An 18,498-nucleotide genomic window follows, 5' to 3' on the forward strand; every position below is an offset into this window, starting at 1 on the left:
ACTTGTTTAAACACAAGAAAGAGAAACTCAGAGCTGCTGCAAAGAAGAGAGGAGGAGGAGGTAATGGTCTCATCAGCATCCAGAGTGTGTTGAGCGGCAGGGGATTTCCAGGCATGTGCAGTGAAATCAATATTTTAGTCAAACTGATTAAATCTGGCATTACTATATTCACACATCCAAATAATACTGTATATTCAGACGACTGACACTCGTTATCTAAATGATATTGGCCTTGTCTTACTTGGTATTGAGTGTAAACCAGTTTTTGTGGTATCGAGAAGCTGGAGAGGACGAATGATTGACACAAATAGCAGCGAGAGTGAGACATGCGTAATATTTCTCCGTCCCATCATCAAAAACCCCTGAGTGCCTCAATTATTGCTGCGTGTAGCATCGCGTAATTATCAACATCTCACCAATTTAAACACATAGCACATTCAAGTACGACACATGGCCTGTGTTTTTTTAATGACGGGAGATAAGAGAGTCATGCATTCATTCATTCATCAGCTGTAGAAGCACTGGGGATAATTAAACCAAGTGGGATGACTACTTACACATACACATATCTGACCTCTGAAATAGTCGGATAATGACTGTACCTGATTGTTCAGAGTCAACCGCAGACAACACAGAGCAGCATAATGATCTAAAAATATGTATAGAACAAATCCCTCTGAATCAACATCATGCTGTTTATTTAATTCCCCGAGACGTTGAAACATGTGTAGAAATGCAAATTATATCTGAGCCTGAATCTGCAGACATATTGTGTCAGGTGGTCTTTATTTGAGATCAATTTAAAAAAAATATGAACATGCATAAACAAATAACAACATAAAATATTATTTCTGGACATGAATGTCTCCGATGCTTAAGACCACGTACTTATTCTCTTTACATCAAACAAAGCTTTCCTGCAGGAAATGTGTCCGCTGCAGTTCTGTTCAAATAGTGACAAAAACCCCAGAAATTTAAAGTTTTGACCTTCCTGGAAGTTGAAACTTTAGTTCTTGCTGGGAGTCACATAAGTGGACTGATATCTTTCTCATATCTGTGCATTGAATATTAAGATGGGGTCAGGGGACTCCTACGTCGTCCGACTTCTGATGAAGAAAAAAGCCTCCAGAAAATGAAAGGACACACTTCAGAGACAAGGTTAACCACTGAGTTTTCCCCCAGATGATTAACAGGGCTGATAATATTGTGATCAAACAGGGTATGTCCGACTGATTTCCGCTGATGAGACTGCAGTTAAACCGCGAACAGGAGCTTCCTACGCAATATTTGAGAAAAAACAACGTGCAGATGAAAAAAAAAAAGGTTAACTTACTCTTTAAAGAGTGTTCTTTCATTTCCTGGAGTTACTTCATCATCAGAAGTCAAACCACATAGACATGTTGGGTTTTAATGTGTTTCCATTTGTCACCACAGTCTGGCCCCAAAGATTCGGTGACATAATGACCCTTCCTTTCTTTTTTAAGTTCCTTGGATGGTTAGCCTAGCTTAGCATAAAGACTAGAAACACAAAGGAAATAGAAACAGCAACAACACAATTGACTTCACCATCTACAAAGAGCGAAATCTCTGGAGAGGCTGAAAACCAACAGTGATTGACTGTGACCTTCGATCTTTCAGGCGACACTGCAGCCATGATTGTTTAAAGGATATTACTAAATGGGCTCAACACCACTGTCTGTAAACACAGTCCGTCGCTGCATCTGCAAACATAAGTTAAGACTCTACCGTGTAAAAAGAGTCAGATATCAACAACATCCAGAAGAGCTGAAGAGACTTCTTCTTGTCTGAACGATCCGATCACACCTGGCATGAACATGTGTCTGAACATACATCTCATGTGCGACACAAACAGGTACAATGTTTATTCCACAAAAATAAAGAAATATCTTCATGTAGAACGTTTGCCGAATTAACGAGAAGGTCCAAATAGTTAAGAATATGTTGTAGACGATGTTTCACAAAGTTTATAAAGTTTCTCTGAACTCCAAAATGCACAAAATTGAGCATTTTTTTAAGGGAGTCTGGCGACTTTCTTCACAGGCGGCAAAGACGTTGCCTTTATTGGTTACAGTTGTATTTTAAAAACTTGACATGTTTACTGTTAATAAAATGTTGTCTTCTTCTTTTATAAACTTTGTGTAAATGATGAAATCAGTTGAAACTGACACTTTATACAAGGAACGAAACAACCCCAGAGGCTCTAAGTGTACGTGAACATACTCCAAGACTAACTTTCAAAACTGTGGATTTTAACTTTACTGCAGAGACTTGACTATTATATGCTGCCACTGCCTAGAAAGTAAGCGCACACACACACACACACACACACACATATTTATATATATAGTAGTGCTGTTTTTCTTGTTTTATGATAAGTCACATTTCAGGAATTGGTCTGAATTTTGCCCATAAAGTTGGATTTATTTTTCCCTTATCGTCGTCTTTGAAGCTGCTCTGTTGTTGGAGGACAAACAACAGATAAATGAAAATTGCTTTTCATTGCTACGTTTCATGTTTTCTTTCCACCCGAGCATGAAAAACAGGCTCCGACACTGACTGAAACTCACATGTCATCATATGATGACCGTGGCCACAGGGGTCCAACAACAAACACCCCGTCCCTTACTTGAACATATTCGCCTGTCACTGCACTGCAAGTGTGCACCGCTCATGTTCAGCATCGTCTCTTCGCCGATTATTGTCATTTTATTTATTTCCACTTTTCTCTCCCGGCTGGACTCGTACTGTGGCTCATGTTCTCCCTCCTCCTTCATCTGTTTGCTTTCCCTGCCGCACGATCCTATCTGCCCGAAATAATGCCGCCGTCTGCCCCCCACAGAGGCCAGAAGATTAGCACTCTACAGCCATGATTGAAGAGAACATACGGCGATACGGAGCCACGAGTAGAATTAAATGCATGCATGTCTTAATCAGCAGATGATGCATTTTTTTAGGGGTGATGTGTGAAGTCTCATCGTGGGCAGTTGCCTTATTCCTCAGGGACAAATCGTGCCGTGGAAGATGAATAGGATAAGTGTCCTGAAGAGGTTTCTAACAGCTTCCTGTGGTGAGAGGCTGCACACAAACCCTGCTCTCTCTCTGCATCATTACCTCTAAGACAGTGGCTATAGGGCTCCTCTTTATCTCCCTCCTGCCTCTTCTGATGTGAAATTGTGGATGCTTCATCGCCGGCCTATCCTGCACACTCATGGAAATGGGATGGCCTTTATTCATCTTGCTCTGTTGCCTGGGAACTAAATCTTCCCTCCGTTGCGCGCTGCATTGAGGGAAGACCTCTACAGCAGCTGTAATTTACCGTCATTTTATTTTTCACGCCTGAGGCGTTTTTTTCCATACTTCCTTTTCACAGTGACCATAAGTACCTTCTATAATAGAACGAGCCTAATTCACATAATGACAACAAAGCATGGGCACATTTCCTAAGCACGAGCCGGGATGGAGGTACTTACATGTGGAGCGTGTGTTTTCTGTCACACACCCCTGAAGGAAAGACAAATGACATCATCAATAATTCCCATGCAGCATTGGCCCAATGCATCGAGTTTCATGGCGCCCACAGAAGCGTCATTGATTCCAACGCGTTGGCTGTCGTGAAAATCAACCGCGCTGACAGTCGGCTTCTCCGCGGCAGAGTCGATACAGGAAAACCCTGAGCTGACAGTAAATGAGTTCGTGTCAGTCTTACTAATCACATTTATTTATTTATTTATTTATTTTTTACCTCTAATCAGTAAATCAAGAAATCAAATCAATATTTGGACTCCCACCAGCTGCTTTTCCTCATATGAGCCATCAGTATTCATGGAAACACTTTGGGGTTATTCAGATGTAAGTGATTGAAGTGTAAGGGGCCGTTACAGAGGGATTTATCTCCAACTTCCCTTTGGTGTACAGCAAAAATATTTGAAAGGATGGTTTGAATCAGGTAGAAGTCATTTACATTTTTATGGATTAAGGCTGCCTCCAAGTAAACACTGCATGAATACTATTAGCAAAACATATTGCACGTGCTGTGTGCACAAATATGTGCCGGAGTCCGGTGGCTCTCTGAGAGTGTAAGAGAAAGACACACAGACAGACAGATGAATGAATGAATCATTTTCTCTGTCACATACATGTTTCCATTCATTCAGGTGAAACAACCTTCCTCAGCAGGTCATCTGACAGTCCCAGCTGACTGAATGTAAGCGCTGATATGTCATGACTCTACGACAACACACGCCTCAAAATGAGAAATGGCCACGACAGGGGTGTACCTCAAAAATATCATCTAAAATCCTCTTTAAGTTCAGTATGTTAAAGACGACCTGTGGGGTTTTCTCACTAAAACAGTTACTGAGTCTTTCTTCTGGGGACAAACACAAGAAGTGTTGGCCACTGGGGGGCAGCAGAAACACATTTTGAACATGACATTGTCATACAAATTGCTCCTGCGACCATAAAACTACGCTGTGACTGCCGATCCGATATGAAAAGGAGTTTTGCAAACACATCGGAGACCACAAAGGTTCCCATAGAAATAAATGGACATCCAGTTGACTTGCATTTGTACAGAGCTGTGTAGAAAATGTGTAATATTTCCACAGACTGTGTCCCTCTGCTACGTCTCCGCTGGACTTTACATTTGACTCCATGATGTTCAGGGATTTTTTTTCAGCCGATACAAAAACTAATAATTACCTGCTTCTCATAGCTGATGCAGATGAGATGACAGAGAATTTCACAATACTGTATTTTAAAAATAAGTTGTTCTTCTTCTCACTTCTTCTTCTTCTTCTTCTTCTTCTTCTTCTTCTTCTTCTTCTTCTTTTTCTTCTTCTTCTCTCTTCTCCTTCTTCTTCTTCTTCTTCTTTGAAGTGTGTAGATGCGGCACTTGCCAATTTCATTATGTCATTATTGGTTATATACCAGCTCTCATTTAATCAGAGATAACCAATAATATAAATTTCCCATTATCTGGCCAGTAATTCATCGGGTATACCGATATATAAGATTTATGTTGCTCTCTGTGACAGTGCCTGTTCCTGACCCGGCCCGTTCTGACGTCTCCAGCACGTTTAAACAAACGGTCAACACTCCACTCTCTGACCCTGGTCTGCTGCTTCAGTCTGTCCTTGTTTTAACAGCCCTGTGCACCCATTTATAGCCCTCCTCTGCTTTGTAATTTCATTAAAAGCATTGGACCGATGCAGTCCATATATCTCCTTCACTGGCTTGGACCTCAGCCCGTCTTCGCCTCTTCCACAATCCAGCAAAGTCTCTGCATGCTGTTGGAGTGTGCTAAGAGTTAAGTGCCTCATTAACCCTGAGAACCGGAGCGAAGACCTCCTGAGCGTCTGTGTGCTTGTTTACGAGGAGATACACCGAGATGAACACGACCTAATCAAGGTTCATTGTCAAACTCCAGACAAGAAATGTTCAGTGCTGATAAGAAATCAAACGCATTTGTATTTCAGAGAAGCAGATAGGACGGAGAGAGGCTGAGTCATTTAATAATCCTCATCATCTCCTGTCAATGACCAGACAGGAAAAATCAATCAGACGGTCACGACTGGTTGAGACGAGCTGAGGTTTCTTCTGCTGAGGAGATAAATGCTTTTCATTTGTTCGGCACTGACGCACTTAAAAAATGAATTTGTGTGTGTGTATGTTTCAATAAAGTGCGTGCACATATCACCCACACACTGTCTGTTCAGTTTTAATGCCATAACCATAGATCATACTGAAGAGCTTTTCGTAAAAATGCATTGGAGATGTTAATCAGAAACACGTTCTGTGTTGGAGTTAAACCCACAGCTACGACAGTCGTCCACCAGCTGATGAATAGAGTGTCAATCACTACATTAAATGTACACGAGAGGCATTTCTTCCTGCTCTCGCTGCTCAGGATGGACATAAAGAGCAGCTCACAGTGGTGTCAGAGGATGAATTATGTTTGTTCACCGTCAAGTCCAGTCAAAGGCTTTACATCGGTCTCCTGCTCCGTGGTGTTAGAAGTCAGATTAAAAGAAATGAAACCAACTAAAGGCTACAGTTTGTACTCGGCTGTGAAGTGGAGAAGATGGCTGCCTGGAGACTTTATCAGATGTGGAAAAAGATGTTGTACTTCATGTGATGATAATCGCCTCGGGGATGAATAACGTGTTTTGTTTGAGTGTAAAAACACAAATATCGTGCCAAAATCCTCGAGTTAGTTCGTCACCCGTCTGCGTTTAAACGTTCCCTGTTATAAACCAAAGATTGTATCTAAACTAGGAACATTGTGAGTGATGTTGTGCCTGCAAACGGTCCCTTTGGATCAGTAAATGGAGAGCACAGGTCCAAGGCAACTCACCAGGAAAACATTCTCATTTCTGTTTTTGCAATTGATCAGCAGTGTAGAAGTCATCCACTGGGCTTTCTGCTGGTCTCTGTCTTCTTCACTGAAACCAGGCTGACGTGACCGAGCCAGACAACCCCGAGGCTGAAAATCAAAGAGTTCGTAACGGGGAATTAGTTTTTTTTTTGCAGCAAATGGGGGTGAAAACCTACAGACATTGTTTGAATCCAGTGCCACACCGGTGCTGCAGCCTGCAGCACGGACTGTCACCTGCTACAACTGGAGTCTTACTGTTTACTGCCATCTAGTGAGCAGCTGCTGCTGTTTCATTGTCGTCAACTTAACTCTTAACTCCACTTTCAACACAGATTTCAGGAAGCTGGGAAATAAATTTGACGGCAGTTTTATCAGATTTTATCCCTTAAACCAAGAAAAATGAGGGCTTCATACTGTCATTACAGTCTGTAATTACTTTTTAGTATTACACGAGTATTCAGAGACGACTTCATACTACTATTTAACGAGACTTAGGTCTGCCATACTCCATTTTAATTGATTAAAGGTGAATGTATCTTGTTAATAGGAACAATCAACTCCATCAGAGACACTAGGTCAGCCTGTGGCGAGGTGTCGATGGTGTGTATTGATTTAAAAAACATCTTAATGAAAGAAAAAGCCATTCTGCTTGACATCAAAAGCAAATGCAAGTGAACAGTCGATGGATTTCCATTTTGATATATTCAGAATTACACTGAAGGCCTGAAGGGGCGGCCAGATGTTTGGTTATTTGTCTGCTCTGACTTGTCTTGGGGGCGGCGTTGATGAAGCGCTGGGGAATGATGCATATGGGAGGGATGTGTTTTTTTTTGTTCTAGTGTGATATGAACCGAAGACTTTGCTTTTTAAGTTTAAAGAAAATCGCAGCTGAGTGCCACTCAGGGAGAGGGAGAAGACCACGCCAACAATCGCTCACTGATCATGAACCATTTCATGCTTTCAATCAAAAGAATCAAGAGGTGAGAGGACTGGGGGGGAAATGTGCACGCAGATTAGGCTATTGTGTAATAGCGAGATAATGTCTGTATCAAGTGTTTACAAGCGCTATCAACAACTTTGTTACCAATTGTGCAAGAGAGCAGCTGCAGCAACAAAACACTTAAGTGTGTGTATTTTCAGCCGAGTCACATTCAGCAGTTGTGGCACAAAAACACTGAGCGGAGTCTAACAGTCAGTCATTGTGGTTTAAAGGTGCTGATTGTAAGAAAATGTGATTCTTGAGTCTCATTCCCAACTCAAAAATCAACTTTTCTTACAAATGGCACCTTTAAAAAACAATTATAAAACGAATGAATCATATTAGAATCAAAATATGAACACACTACCACTAAAACAACTAAATAATAATAATAACAACAATAATAATAATAATAATAATAATAATAATAATAATAATAATAATGATAATAATAATAGTGATGATTATGATAATGATGATGATGATGATTATAATAAAATAATATTAATAAAGCAATTAATTAATAAAACATTTAAACTGCTTTGAAGTCAACTAGGTCTTATTTTTATGAGTCATATTTGAAAAAGAAATCCAGACATGCACAGTAATAATAATAATAATAATAATAATAATAATAATAATAATAATAATAATAATAATACATTAATTAATTAAATTAAAACTTATTTGAAGTCGGTTAGGTCTTATTTTTTTATGAGTCACATTTGAAATCCAGACATAATACTAATATTAACAATAACAATTATGATCACAATAATAATCATAATATCTTCATTCTATAAAGTGCCTTTCAAGAGACCCAAGGACGCTTTACAGAAGAAGAAAATAATAAATAAAATAAGATAAAATAAAATATTATATTATATTATATTATAAGATAAGATAAGATAAGATAAGATAAGATAAGATAAGATAAAAATATATAATAATATTTTGTTCCTTCTTGCTGGTGAGTCATTCCAGTATAGCTCTCGGAGTGGGCGTGTCTTGACGTCATGACGTATGGTGGTCTTACGTAAACCGTTCGGCGCAAAAATTCAAACGCTGAGCAGGAAGAAAAGCTGCAGCCTCTGTTTCTCTTCTGCCACGTTACGACTCGTAACCAGCCGCAAGACAGAAACTCCGGATTTTAGACCCTGTGAGGTACGATGAGTGAACGAAGAAAGATTTGTTGTACAGCTCGTGTGTGTCAGTGAGCCAGGCGGCTAACAATGATAGCGAAGACGCGTTGATGTTAGCTAATGCTAACCGTTGTTATGCTAGCTCGTATGTATATTTAGCTAACGCAGACAGTCCACTTTTGTTCGGTTATCTTGAAAAACACGCAGTGTTAAACTAAGGTTTGGCTCTCTGAAAAAGTGTTAGTGTATTAGCGATAACTTCAGGCACTTTTTAAGCTAATTTAGCTACTTTCAGGTGCGAGATCCCTTTTGTTTATAACAGTGTGGTTGCAGCTAAGTTGCAGCTAACGTTGACTTAAAGCAGAAATTACGAGGTCTGGTTGGAGGTAATATGTTACTGTGTGTGTATTTATATATAAACTGTGTAATATTTAGTATTTTAAAGGTCACCAGTGAGTATCAGTTTTCCTTTAAGTCTTGTGCATCCCTCCAGCAAACTTTTATGTTTATGGGCTGTCTAAACGTTTTGATTAATGTAACGTCATTGTTTGTTAAAAATGCATATTTGTATATGTCACAAGTCGTGATTAATCTCCTGCGAGAGTATCTTGCATTTCCTAGTTGATTCCTTATGTTTACATGAGGCCAGCTACTGTATGTCAGCTCACTGAGGAGTGAAGGCTGTCAAACTTTAAACTCCAGATGAACAACAGGAGCTAGCACAGTTTCCACTTTTCTAAAAGTAGCAGTCTCTCGCACAACAAACCATTTTATACACGCATTGCAAGTACTTTCCTTCCTGTTAGCGATGCACGATATGGATTTTTTACAGCCGATACGATTACCGATAATTACCTGACTCTCATGGCCGATGCCGATAAAATAACCGATGATAGAAACCAACATTTTTATGCTTTTTCATTCACACCTGAGTGTAAGAAAGACTAAGATGTAATAAGCAAAGCAGATATTTTTCCTGGTAGTGAAACTTGGACTTGTCAACACGTAGCCTCTGTGTTTGTTTGTGTATTTGTCTCCAGCTAAGATGAGTGCAGCCTCCACGCCGGTCTCCCGGGTACGTCAAGGATGGGCGCCGTCCTCCATGAAGAACAAGGGTCTGTCCCCTGCAGCCTGCAGCACCCCGCTGCTGGCTGCCTTCCCCGGCAACGATGATGAGCAGGAGCGACGTCAGCGCCGAAGGTCAAGAGTCATCGACCTTCAAACTGCCACTGACTCCTCCTTCAACGACTCTGCGTCTCATAGGTAAGCTGTTTTCTGTTTCTGACTGTTTTGAGACTGACTTGTTGACAGGCTGTCCTGTAAAGCTTATGGTGTAAATTTGAGCTGACTAACAACATTTTAAATTGTGGCACTAACAGCCAATTTTCTGTCTGTCCTGCTTGTCTGTATCTTGAGAGCATAAAGATAATCTAGTTTTTGTATGCAGTGCTGCAGGGACTCCTGCCGCCGTGCCCAAGCTGTCAAATGCACAGATCTCGGAGCATTACTCCACCTGCATCAAGCTCTCCACTGAGAATGTACGTTTTGAAGTGTCACAAAAATTAACTGGAAACAGAAGGACTTTTCTCTTTGTCTTTTACATTTTCCATGTATTTAAGATGTTTATCTATTATGCTACCACTACTGTTATACTTTTTAAAATAGAAAGTGTGAAGAGCTAAAAGGAAATTTAATAAATGCATTTCTCTTTTTCTTTCTTGCAGAAAATCACCACCAAAAATGCCTTCGGTCTGCATCTGATTGATTATATGGCTGATATTCTCAAACAGAAGGACTCTGAGCTCACAAACTTCAAGGTTTTTTATTAATCTTCTACTACTACCTGATGTTATTTCCTAGTTTGTTATTATTCTAACATATATAAACAGGATTGTTCCAGGTAAATGCAGTATGACAAAGTCAGATTTATTTTACAAGCAGTGTGTGTGTGTGATCTTTGTGTGTGTCCTAAAGGTGGCAGCTGGGACTTTGGATGCGAGTACAAAGATATATGCTGTGAGGGTGGATGCTGTTCATGCTGATGCTTACAGGGTGCTGGGTGGCCTCGGGGCCGAGACCAAACCTGGAGAGGGTGAGAACCTCAGCAGTGTGATTTATTTATTTCATATTTCATATTGGTCTACCTGCTATATGAACATTATTTCATATCATATTTCTGCTTTTTCTCTTCTCTCTGTTTTCTACGTGGACCAGGCCACGGAGCAGAGCAGCAGGAAGGGGACGGAGGTGCTGCAGATGGTGAAGTGACTGCCAAGCAGCCGAGGAAAAAGAGGCCTCCTAAGAGGACAGTAGAGCAGAACCTGAGTAACATCAACAGTGCCGAGTCTGAAAGGAAGTGTGAGGTATTGGAGTGTAATAATGCTATTTGCAATCTTCTGTGTCATTAAATCTGTGGTGCTCCACTAGAAACAGTTTCTCTGGTTACTTTTACTCACTCTCCATTATGACTGCATCACCTCTCCTGTCCAAACTGATGCTCAAATAACTAAACGACATGAACTTTATGAAGACATTGTGCTCTGAAGTTGTTTACCTCTGTGTTATTATAAGGCAGAGAGGATGATCAGCTGTTCTCTCCCACCCAGGTGGACCCCATGTTTCAGAGGATGGCCTCGTCCTTCGATGAGAGCAGCACGGCAGGCGTCTTCCTGTCAGTTCTCTTCAGCGAGGACAGTCGCTGCGAGCTGCTGTTTCCCTCCAACATGACCCTCCTTCAGTCCAGACCCTCTTACTCTCCTCCACCTCCGCAGGGAGTCCCTGCTTCTCCATTTATGGGTAAGAAACCCAAACAAAGCCCAAAGGACATGTTTTCTGTCATTTACATAAATTGTTATGTAGCATGTATCATGAAACACTGATCCATTAAGTGGTTGACTGAACCGCTGTTCCACTTAGCTGTGTCTCAATACAGATGCTAAACCCCAACTTTCTGCGTTGTGTTTCTGCCAGCTGGACTGCAGCGTTCCCAGGAGAAAAGCTCCATCTGCCCCTCGCTGCAGGACTTCTCCTTCACTAGCTGGAACCCTGAGCAGGTCAGAGCAACCACAGAAACCTGCTATCATTAATAAATCTGATGAAATTCTTTCATTTTTATTAAAGTATAAAGATTAATGTTGCTGTAAGGTGTATTTTCTTAATAAGATAGGCTCTACGTTCACACAGTAATCACTGTTATAAAGTCCGTCCTCTCTTACTGTTATGAGTTTTAATATATCGGAGTGGTTCTTTAAGATTATGTGATCATCTTAGCAGCAGCAAAGAGGGAAAAACTGTCACATTGAGGCATTTTTACGTTGTTATTTACAGATCTTCCCTTGTGCTGCAGTTTAGGATCCGCTACATTTATACATCAGTGGTGGTACATCATTTATACTCCCTCTGTCTGACTCTCCATCTTCTTTCAGACCATGAATCAGCTCTTGGAGAAGATGAAGCAGGGCGAACACGTGTTCGACTTAAACGCTGAGCCCGAGCCCGAACCTGAGGAAGATGACTGCCCTGACTTCGACGCCGACTATGAGGAGGGAACGGGCGACTGTGAGGAAAGATCCAAGGAGCATAAGGATGGTTGTGAGGCCTCTGGCTCAGGCAAAGGAAGGTAAGATCGTTGGTTTGAAGGCAGGTGAACGGTGATGTTTGTCTTCTGCTTAGAGGTAGAGAGTTTAATCTTTTACCGCAGACCATCTGATGAAGTAATGTTTACATTTTTGTTGAATGATTTGAACGAAGTCTCAGGGGAAGTGGGCAAAAGTTTCTAGAGAGAGAGAGTTTCTTTTCTTCACTTTTTTTCTCCTTGAACTCTTTAAGTACACTTTGGGCTATTATCATGTAAATGGTCTCCATTAAGTTCTGCACCTGAAAAGAGCTCTTCTTAATGCCTGTGTAAGCTTTCAGGTTCGTAATGCATTACTTATGTAATCATCTGCTAAGTAATTGCATCGCCCATTATCACCAGGAGAGGTATTGAACTCGTTAGAATATATTGAATAGGTCTCTCTCTGCCTATATGAACAGGAGGCTGATTTGTGTCTGTGTGTTTGGTTTACAGGGATGTGATTCCAATCGGAGAGGGAGACATTGCCACCATGTGTCTGCAGCTGTCCTCTGAGCCCAGGGAGTACTCGTACTTCAGTCCCAGAACCATGGCCACGTGGGCCGGACCGGGCTACTGGCAGTTCAAGCCAAAGCACAAATGTGAGTGAGAGCCGGTTGTGGTGTCAGAGTCGAGGCTGGAGCACTTGCACATCACTTTCTATTATGTTTCCCTGCACCTGGATAAATGTAGGCAGACTAATGCAATAACACTGTTACAGAAAGCATGTTTTTGCTCTTTGTTTATTATGATGAGAGTTAATATAATGTAAATGTACACACATTAGGCTTATGTTTGTGTTTTGAGGATAATTTCGGCTTTCACATTTTCTAATGGTCGTCCTCCCCTGCTGAACGTGTGCAGACTAACAGTCGTCTGTCTGTCTGTTTTCATGAACTTCCTCTTCTGTAGTGGACCATTTGCCTGACAAGGAGCCACGTAAAAGAAAGGCCAAGAAGACCTTCGAGATAGACTTCGGCGATGATGTCAATTTTGACACCTACTTCCGCAACACAAGAGTAAGAACCTTTACAACGGCTTTTGTTGTTCCCTACGTAGCTTATTCACTTTTGGATGAATGAGTTGTCATCTGGGGTTAATTAGAGCTGCAGTCAATTAGCTTTGAACTATTGATTTAATCACCCAAGTATTTTAATAATTGTTGGTTTGAGTAATTTGTTTTTAAATGTGAATATTTTCTGGGTGTTTCACTCCTCTATGACGGTAAACTTGTTGGTTGTGGACAAAACAAGACATTTGACGACGTCGTCTCAGCTTTGAGAAACACTGATCGACATTTTTCACTTTTTTCTGACAATTTTAAAGATAAAACAACAAATCAGTTAATGGAGAAAATAATGGATGGATAAATCGACAAAGAAAATCATCTTTAGTTGCCGCAATAGTGTAACTGTTACCTCTATTTAAGGAATAGGTCAACATATGGAGAAACTTACACTGTTTTTAATGATGATTTGACTTTATCAACTTGAAGTAGGCAGAGAGAGCCGATAAATGTGCTCTGATAGGCAAACATGAGGACTTGGTAGGGTTTTGTAGCTGCGAGGAATATTTTCATACACATGGTCCAGGATAATTCTTCCTCATGTACAAGAAGAGGGAGAGAGGAAATAGCCCAAAACAAGCAGACCCATTAGAGACCCGGCCACGGACTCACTGACCCCAAAGTCCAGTCGGTTTGATCACAGTAAACACAACTTCTTCTTCTTCTTCTTCTTCTTCTTCTTCTTCTTCTTCTTCTTCTTCTTCGTCTTCGTCTTCGTCTTCGTCTTCTTCTTCTTCGTCTTCTTCGTCTTCTTCTTCTTCTTCTTCTTCTTCGTCGTCTTCGTCTTCGTCTTCGTCTAAACCACCTTCTGTATCAGACTCTACATAGGCAATCGTACGTAATGTGAAAACACCTGAAGGATGTTTTACTGCAAACATAAAGATTTACTGTTACACTGAAAATACAGTTTTCAAAAAGAAAAACTGCAGCTCGTGTATGTTGACTGGATAAGCTGTGGGTGGTTGGTAATGACTGTAAATCATCTCCTCAGAATGAATAACAATTATGTCAATGAATTCAGTTTACGAAAGTGTTTCGAAAGGCTGCAATTTTTACATTTATCTAAAGACCAGCCTGAATCCTGCCCACCGGCAAAAGCCCATTTTACTCAGCACAATGGAGCCCAGAGCCAACGCTGCCCAGGGCTTTGACGCCTGACAAGAGAGTCAGAGGTGCTCGTCTGCTGTCGCAGCGTTCGATACGTGGAGGCATTAAGGCTATAACATGGCACTTTTTGGTGTAGTAACCATAGCAACACAGCGTTCAGCACTCTGGGAAAATCTGATCTGATGTCCTTTTTCGCTTCACAGGCTGCCACGACCAACAGCAAGTCTGCCCTCAGTGCCAGCAACAAGAAAACAACTCTGCCAGCAGACTTCCAGTTTCCCCCAGAGACGCTCTCCCAGCTCAGCCTCAAACCCTCCAGCTCGGTGAGTCTTCACGCTGCGGTCAGCTGACGGGGTGGGGGGGGGGGGAAAGGTTAAAAGTAGAGACACACAAACACAGACATAGTTCTTGTTTGTGGAATCAGTCAGAGTTGGGGTTAGTTTTGGGTCTTTGGGTGTAAATGACACTGTTCCTTTTAGTCCCGTAGAGGTCACACATAGAAAATAGTTTGGATAAATGATTATTTACAGGTTAGATGTAAATCTTTGGGGTCAGACTGAAGTATGAACCCCCATATTAGTCACATGTTGGTTAAAGTGTGAGATCATTATCAATTCAGTCCACACAAACATGAGAACGTGTAGGCACAATTACATATTTCTCATGGCAGTCGTCTTTTTATAGTAAATCAGACTTTCACAATTGAAGACCTGCTGCAGTCACCTTTTAATCTACCCTGAGTTTCTCTTGTATTAAAAGCATTACTGTTTTTGTTTGCTGTAGCTGAGTCAAGAAGGCCAGAAGAGGCTGTCCGGAGAGCTTGGAGAAGGCATCGGAGACTACGACTACAACAACGCCAACGACACAGCCAACTTCTGTCCAGGTCTTCAGGTCTGCTCTGCTCCTTTTGTCTACTATTTGATTAACTTCCTCTTATTTGATTTGTATATTAACAGACTTTCTTTATCCAAAGAGTAGAGATGGGTGATGGAGGCTAAAAATAAAATGATATTGCAGTGTGATTGAGTCAGTGTTGCTCTGATGGTGATGCAAACAGATCTGCTTTACTAATATTCGCAATCAACGTAGTAATCGATCCGTCATCTCCATCTCAGTGGAATCAGGTCATCTAACCTGCTGCTCTAATTGTCAGTCAATCATCAGATGTTGGTGTACGCGATGAAGCACCTCTGCTCTTTTTCTCTAAAGGCAAATAATGTATCTAAACTAGAGCTGCAGCTATTGTCGATTAGTTGTTTAGTCCATAAAATGTTAACGTCAAATCAGATCAGTGTGTCTCAAAGATGAAGTCCTCAAATGTCTTGTTTTGTCCACAACACCAAGATGTTCAGTTTACTGTCATAAGAAAGTAATGAAACCAGAAAATAATTCATATTTCAGGAGCTGAATCAGATAATTTTTACTTTATTCCCTTAAAAAAATACTCAATTATCAAAATAGCAATTACTTTAACTGTTGACAACTGATCCATTAATTGTTGCAGCTCTAAATGAAATCACTTTTATATCCGGGCTACCTCTGAACCCAACACTGTACTGCACATCTTCGTTTTCAGGGTGGCGACAGCGATGACGATGCTGAAGGGTTTGCCGGTTCAGATGACACCCAGCCCTCAGGTGATAGTATACCTCCGCCCTCACAAGATCTAGAGGGCATCTCAACATATGGGGAGGATGATCTGGTACCTGAACCACACAGGGTGAGTGACCCAGGACGAACTGTACCTGGGTCTGTTCAGGGACGGCATCTCTCAGCTCAAGAGCTTCTGTGTCTAGACTCTAGAGTTTTACTTACTTGTACTTACTTTCATTCTGTTTTTGTAGGTCAACAAGATTGAGATCAACTACGCTAAGACGGCAAAGAAAATGGACATGAAGAGACTGAAGAACAGCATGTGGACGCTTCTTACTGAAAGCCCAGAAAAACCCACAGAGGTAAGTGACGCTGAGAGAAACGCCATGTATCAGCTTCTTTATGTCTGCAGGTACATAAAGAGGTAAATTCGCTCGAGTCTTGGGCCAGTCAGAGATTTTAGCTGTGTTTATCTGTCGGTACATGAACGTTTGATGAGTTTATGCCTTAATGTGCCCTACAGGAGCTGCCGACTGTGGAGAAACCAGAGGTGTGTGGGGAGAAAGTCTTCAGTCAGACCACAAAGACGCTGCTTCAAAGGTACCAGCAGAGCGGACCTCCCGCCATGACACGGCACTAATGAGGAATAATAATGGCTGAAAAGCACTGGCTGAAAGGGCAGCGCATGCAAATATTAGTGTCTTTGTGTTGGGTTTGACCAACACAAAGACAGAAAGAGAAACCATCTTTACTAATACGTCTCTTTCTATATATTTCATGATACATTTTGTCAGATATCGTTTGGACGCTGCTGTGAATCAGCAAGCAACAGAACTAAAAACTGCTGCTGCTTCTTTAAAGGCTCCAGGATTTATCAGCATGACCGACTGAATGGAAAATTAATTGTTTTTGTCCTGTTCTCCTCTTTTCTGTCGGTCCAGATTGCCGAACACAATGGCTCAGAACCTGTCGGTGCCTCTGGCGTTCGTTGCTCTGCTTCATCTTGCCAATGAAAAGGTGAGTTTTGTTTTTTAAATCAGCCATTTCACATTAACATTATGACCGGAAGGAAAATGCATTGTAAGAAAAAAATATATATAAAGATGCATAACAGGGTTTGAAAGTGTAAAACTAAAAAAAGTCTTTCAACATTTTGGGAATTATGCTTATCCACTTTCTTGCCGAGAGTTGGATGAGAAGCTCTAGTACCAATCATCTTATTTACCTCTGCACTACAAAGTAAATGAGCGAATTCTCCAAAATATTGAACTGTTTCTTTGATTTTTTTTTTTTTAGTTTGTTTTTGTCTCGTTCCTTCGCTTAATTTAACATTCAACACTTGATATGAAATATGCCCAGATCATACACTGTTTTCATTAAAAGTCCCATTTGATAGTTGATATGTTTTTATTTATATAAAAAACAACATAACATCCACCAGAAGAAGTAATTTATGATTTGCTGGTTCGTTTGCTTTAAAGTTATATATTAACACAGATCCAGTCAACAAATGAACCTCTGATCAAAGAGTCTAAAACTTTTAACTGCAGGTTCTTCACCTTTAATGTTCAGTTTTCCCCGTTGACGTAACATCAATTACCTACAAATAATAATGTAGAAAGAAACATGAACTTTTGTGTTGATGCTTTTATCTCCGCCCAGAGTTTTACTACATCTTACAAAAGGTTGGAGTAACTGGAATTCGACATGTGGCCGTGCAAAGTATTCATGTGTATTTAATGTGGTGTGAAATATGGAATATGTTTTGTTTTTGACAGAATCTGGAGCTGGTGAAGGTCGATGACATGTCAGATATCATCATACGACAAGGCCTCTGAGGAGAGATAAAGGACGAGGTGTTTTATGGAGACTCTCTGTTATTCTTTCATGCTGTTCTCGACTTTTTCATGTCTTTGCTTTGTATAATATCTGATGTCTCTGTGTTTAGATTGGATGTTTTTAATCGTTTTCTAGTCAGACATTATGTAATCTGTCCAAAAAGTCAAATCTGTCTTTGTTCCTTGCAAAACACAACATTTGTCTTTGCTTTTATTCTTCACTATTGATGCTTCTCTGTGTCGATAATTTAACTGCTCCACCACCACACAAAAATGTATATTGTCCAAAAAAATAAAAGCCTTTTTTCTAAAAAACAAAACGTGTTGTAGAGGTGGATTTCAAAACATTACCTGTAATTTTCTCCATTATTCCCATTTCACAGAAGGAAGCAGTATTTTTAGCACTCGAGCTAATGCCTGCCAGGAAGATCGTTATCCAGAGTGGACGTAATGGCTTGGATTATTTTTAGCTGCTTGTGATTCGGAGCAGCCTGCAGCAGCGCTCTGACATGGCAGCAGGTAATGATCAGCACTTAGGCGTCACCGCCGCCTTCCTTAGATAAAGGTGAAACCGGTTGGTCGGGGCTGGTGCCGCTCGCCCGGGCGTGACTCGGTGTGACGTCAGTGTGTCACGCAGCTGCAGAGACGGGAGGAGACGATCAGACAGCTGAGGAGAAAGCAAAGGCCCAACAGCTCTGTTGTTTCTGGTTGTACAGTTAAATAAATAACAGGAATGACAAATAATAATCCTGATTCTCAACAC

At 40.9% G+C, this 18,498-nt stretch overlaps 1 protein-coding gene across 1 annotated transcript; it reads left to right on the plus strand.

The window, feature by feature from the left end:
• The first annotated feature begins 8,454 nt into the window (after nt 1–8,454).
• ncaph (non-SMC condensin I complex, subunit H) lies at nt 8,455–18,043 on the plus strand. The gene is made up of 18 exons (XM_073466371.1): nt 8,455–8,540; nt 9,559–9,781; nt 9,966–10,056; nt 10,243–10,335; nt 10,493–10,610; nt 10,733–10,881; nt 11,125–11,314; nt 11,489–11,571; nt 11,944–12,137; nt 12,588–12,733; nt 13,044–13,150; nt 14,508–14,627; nt 15,088–15,195; nt 15,881–16,024; nt 16,149–16,259; nt 16,421–16,497; nt 16,839–16,914; nt 17,676–18,043. The coding sequence occupies exons 2-18, from the start codon at nt 9,564–9,566 to the stop codon at nt 17,733–17,735; spliced, it is 2,085 nt and encodes a 694-aa protein (XP_073322472.1). The 5' UTR covers nt 8,455–8,540; nt 9,559–9,563; the 3' UTR covers nt 17,736–18,043.
• Nucleotides 18,044–18,498: the final 455 nt, after the last annotated feature.

The sequence above is a fragment of the Pagrus major genome, chromosome 5 (genome assembly GCF_040436345.1).
Source record: "Pagrus major chromosome 5, Pma_NU_1.0".
In the NCBI taxonomy this organism is placed as follows: Eukaryota; Metazoa; Chordata; class Actinopteri; order Spariformes; family Sparidae; genus Pagrus; species Pagrus major.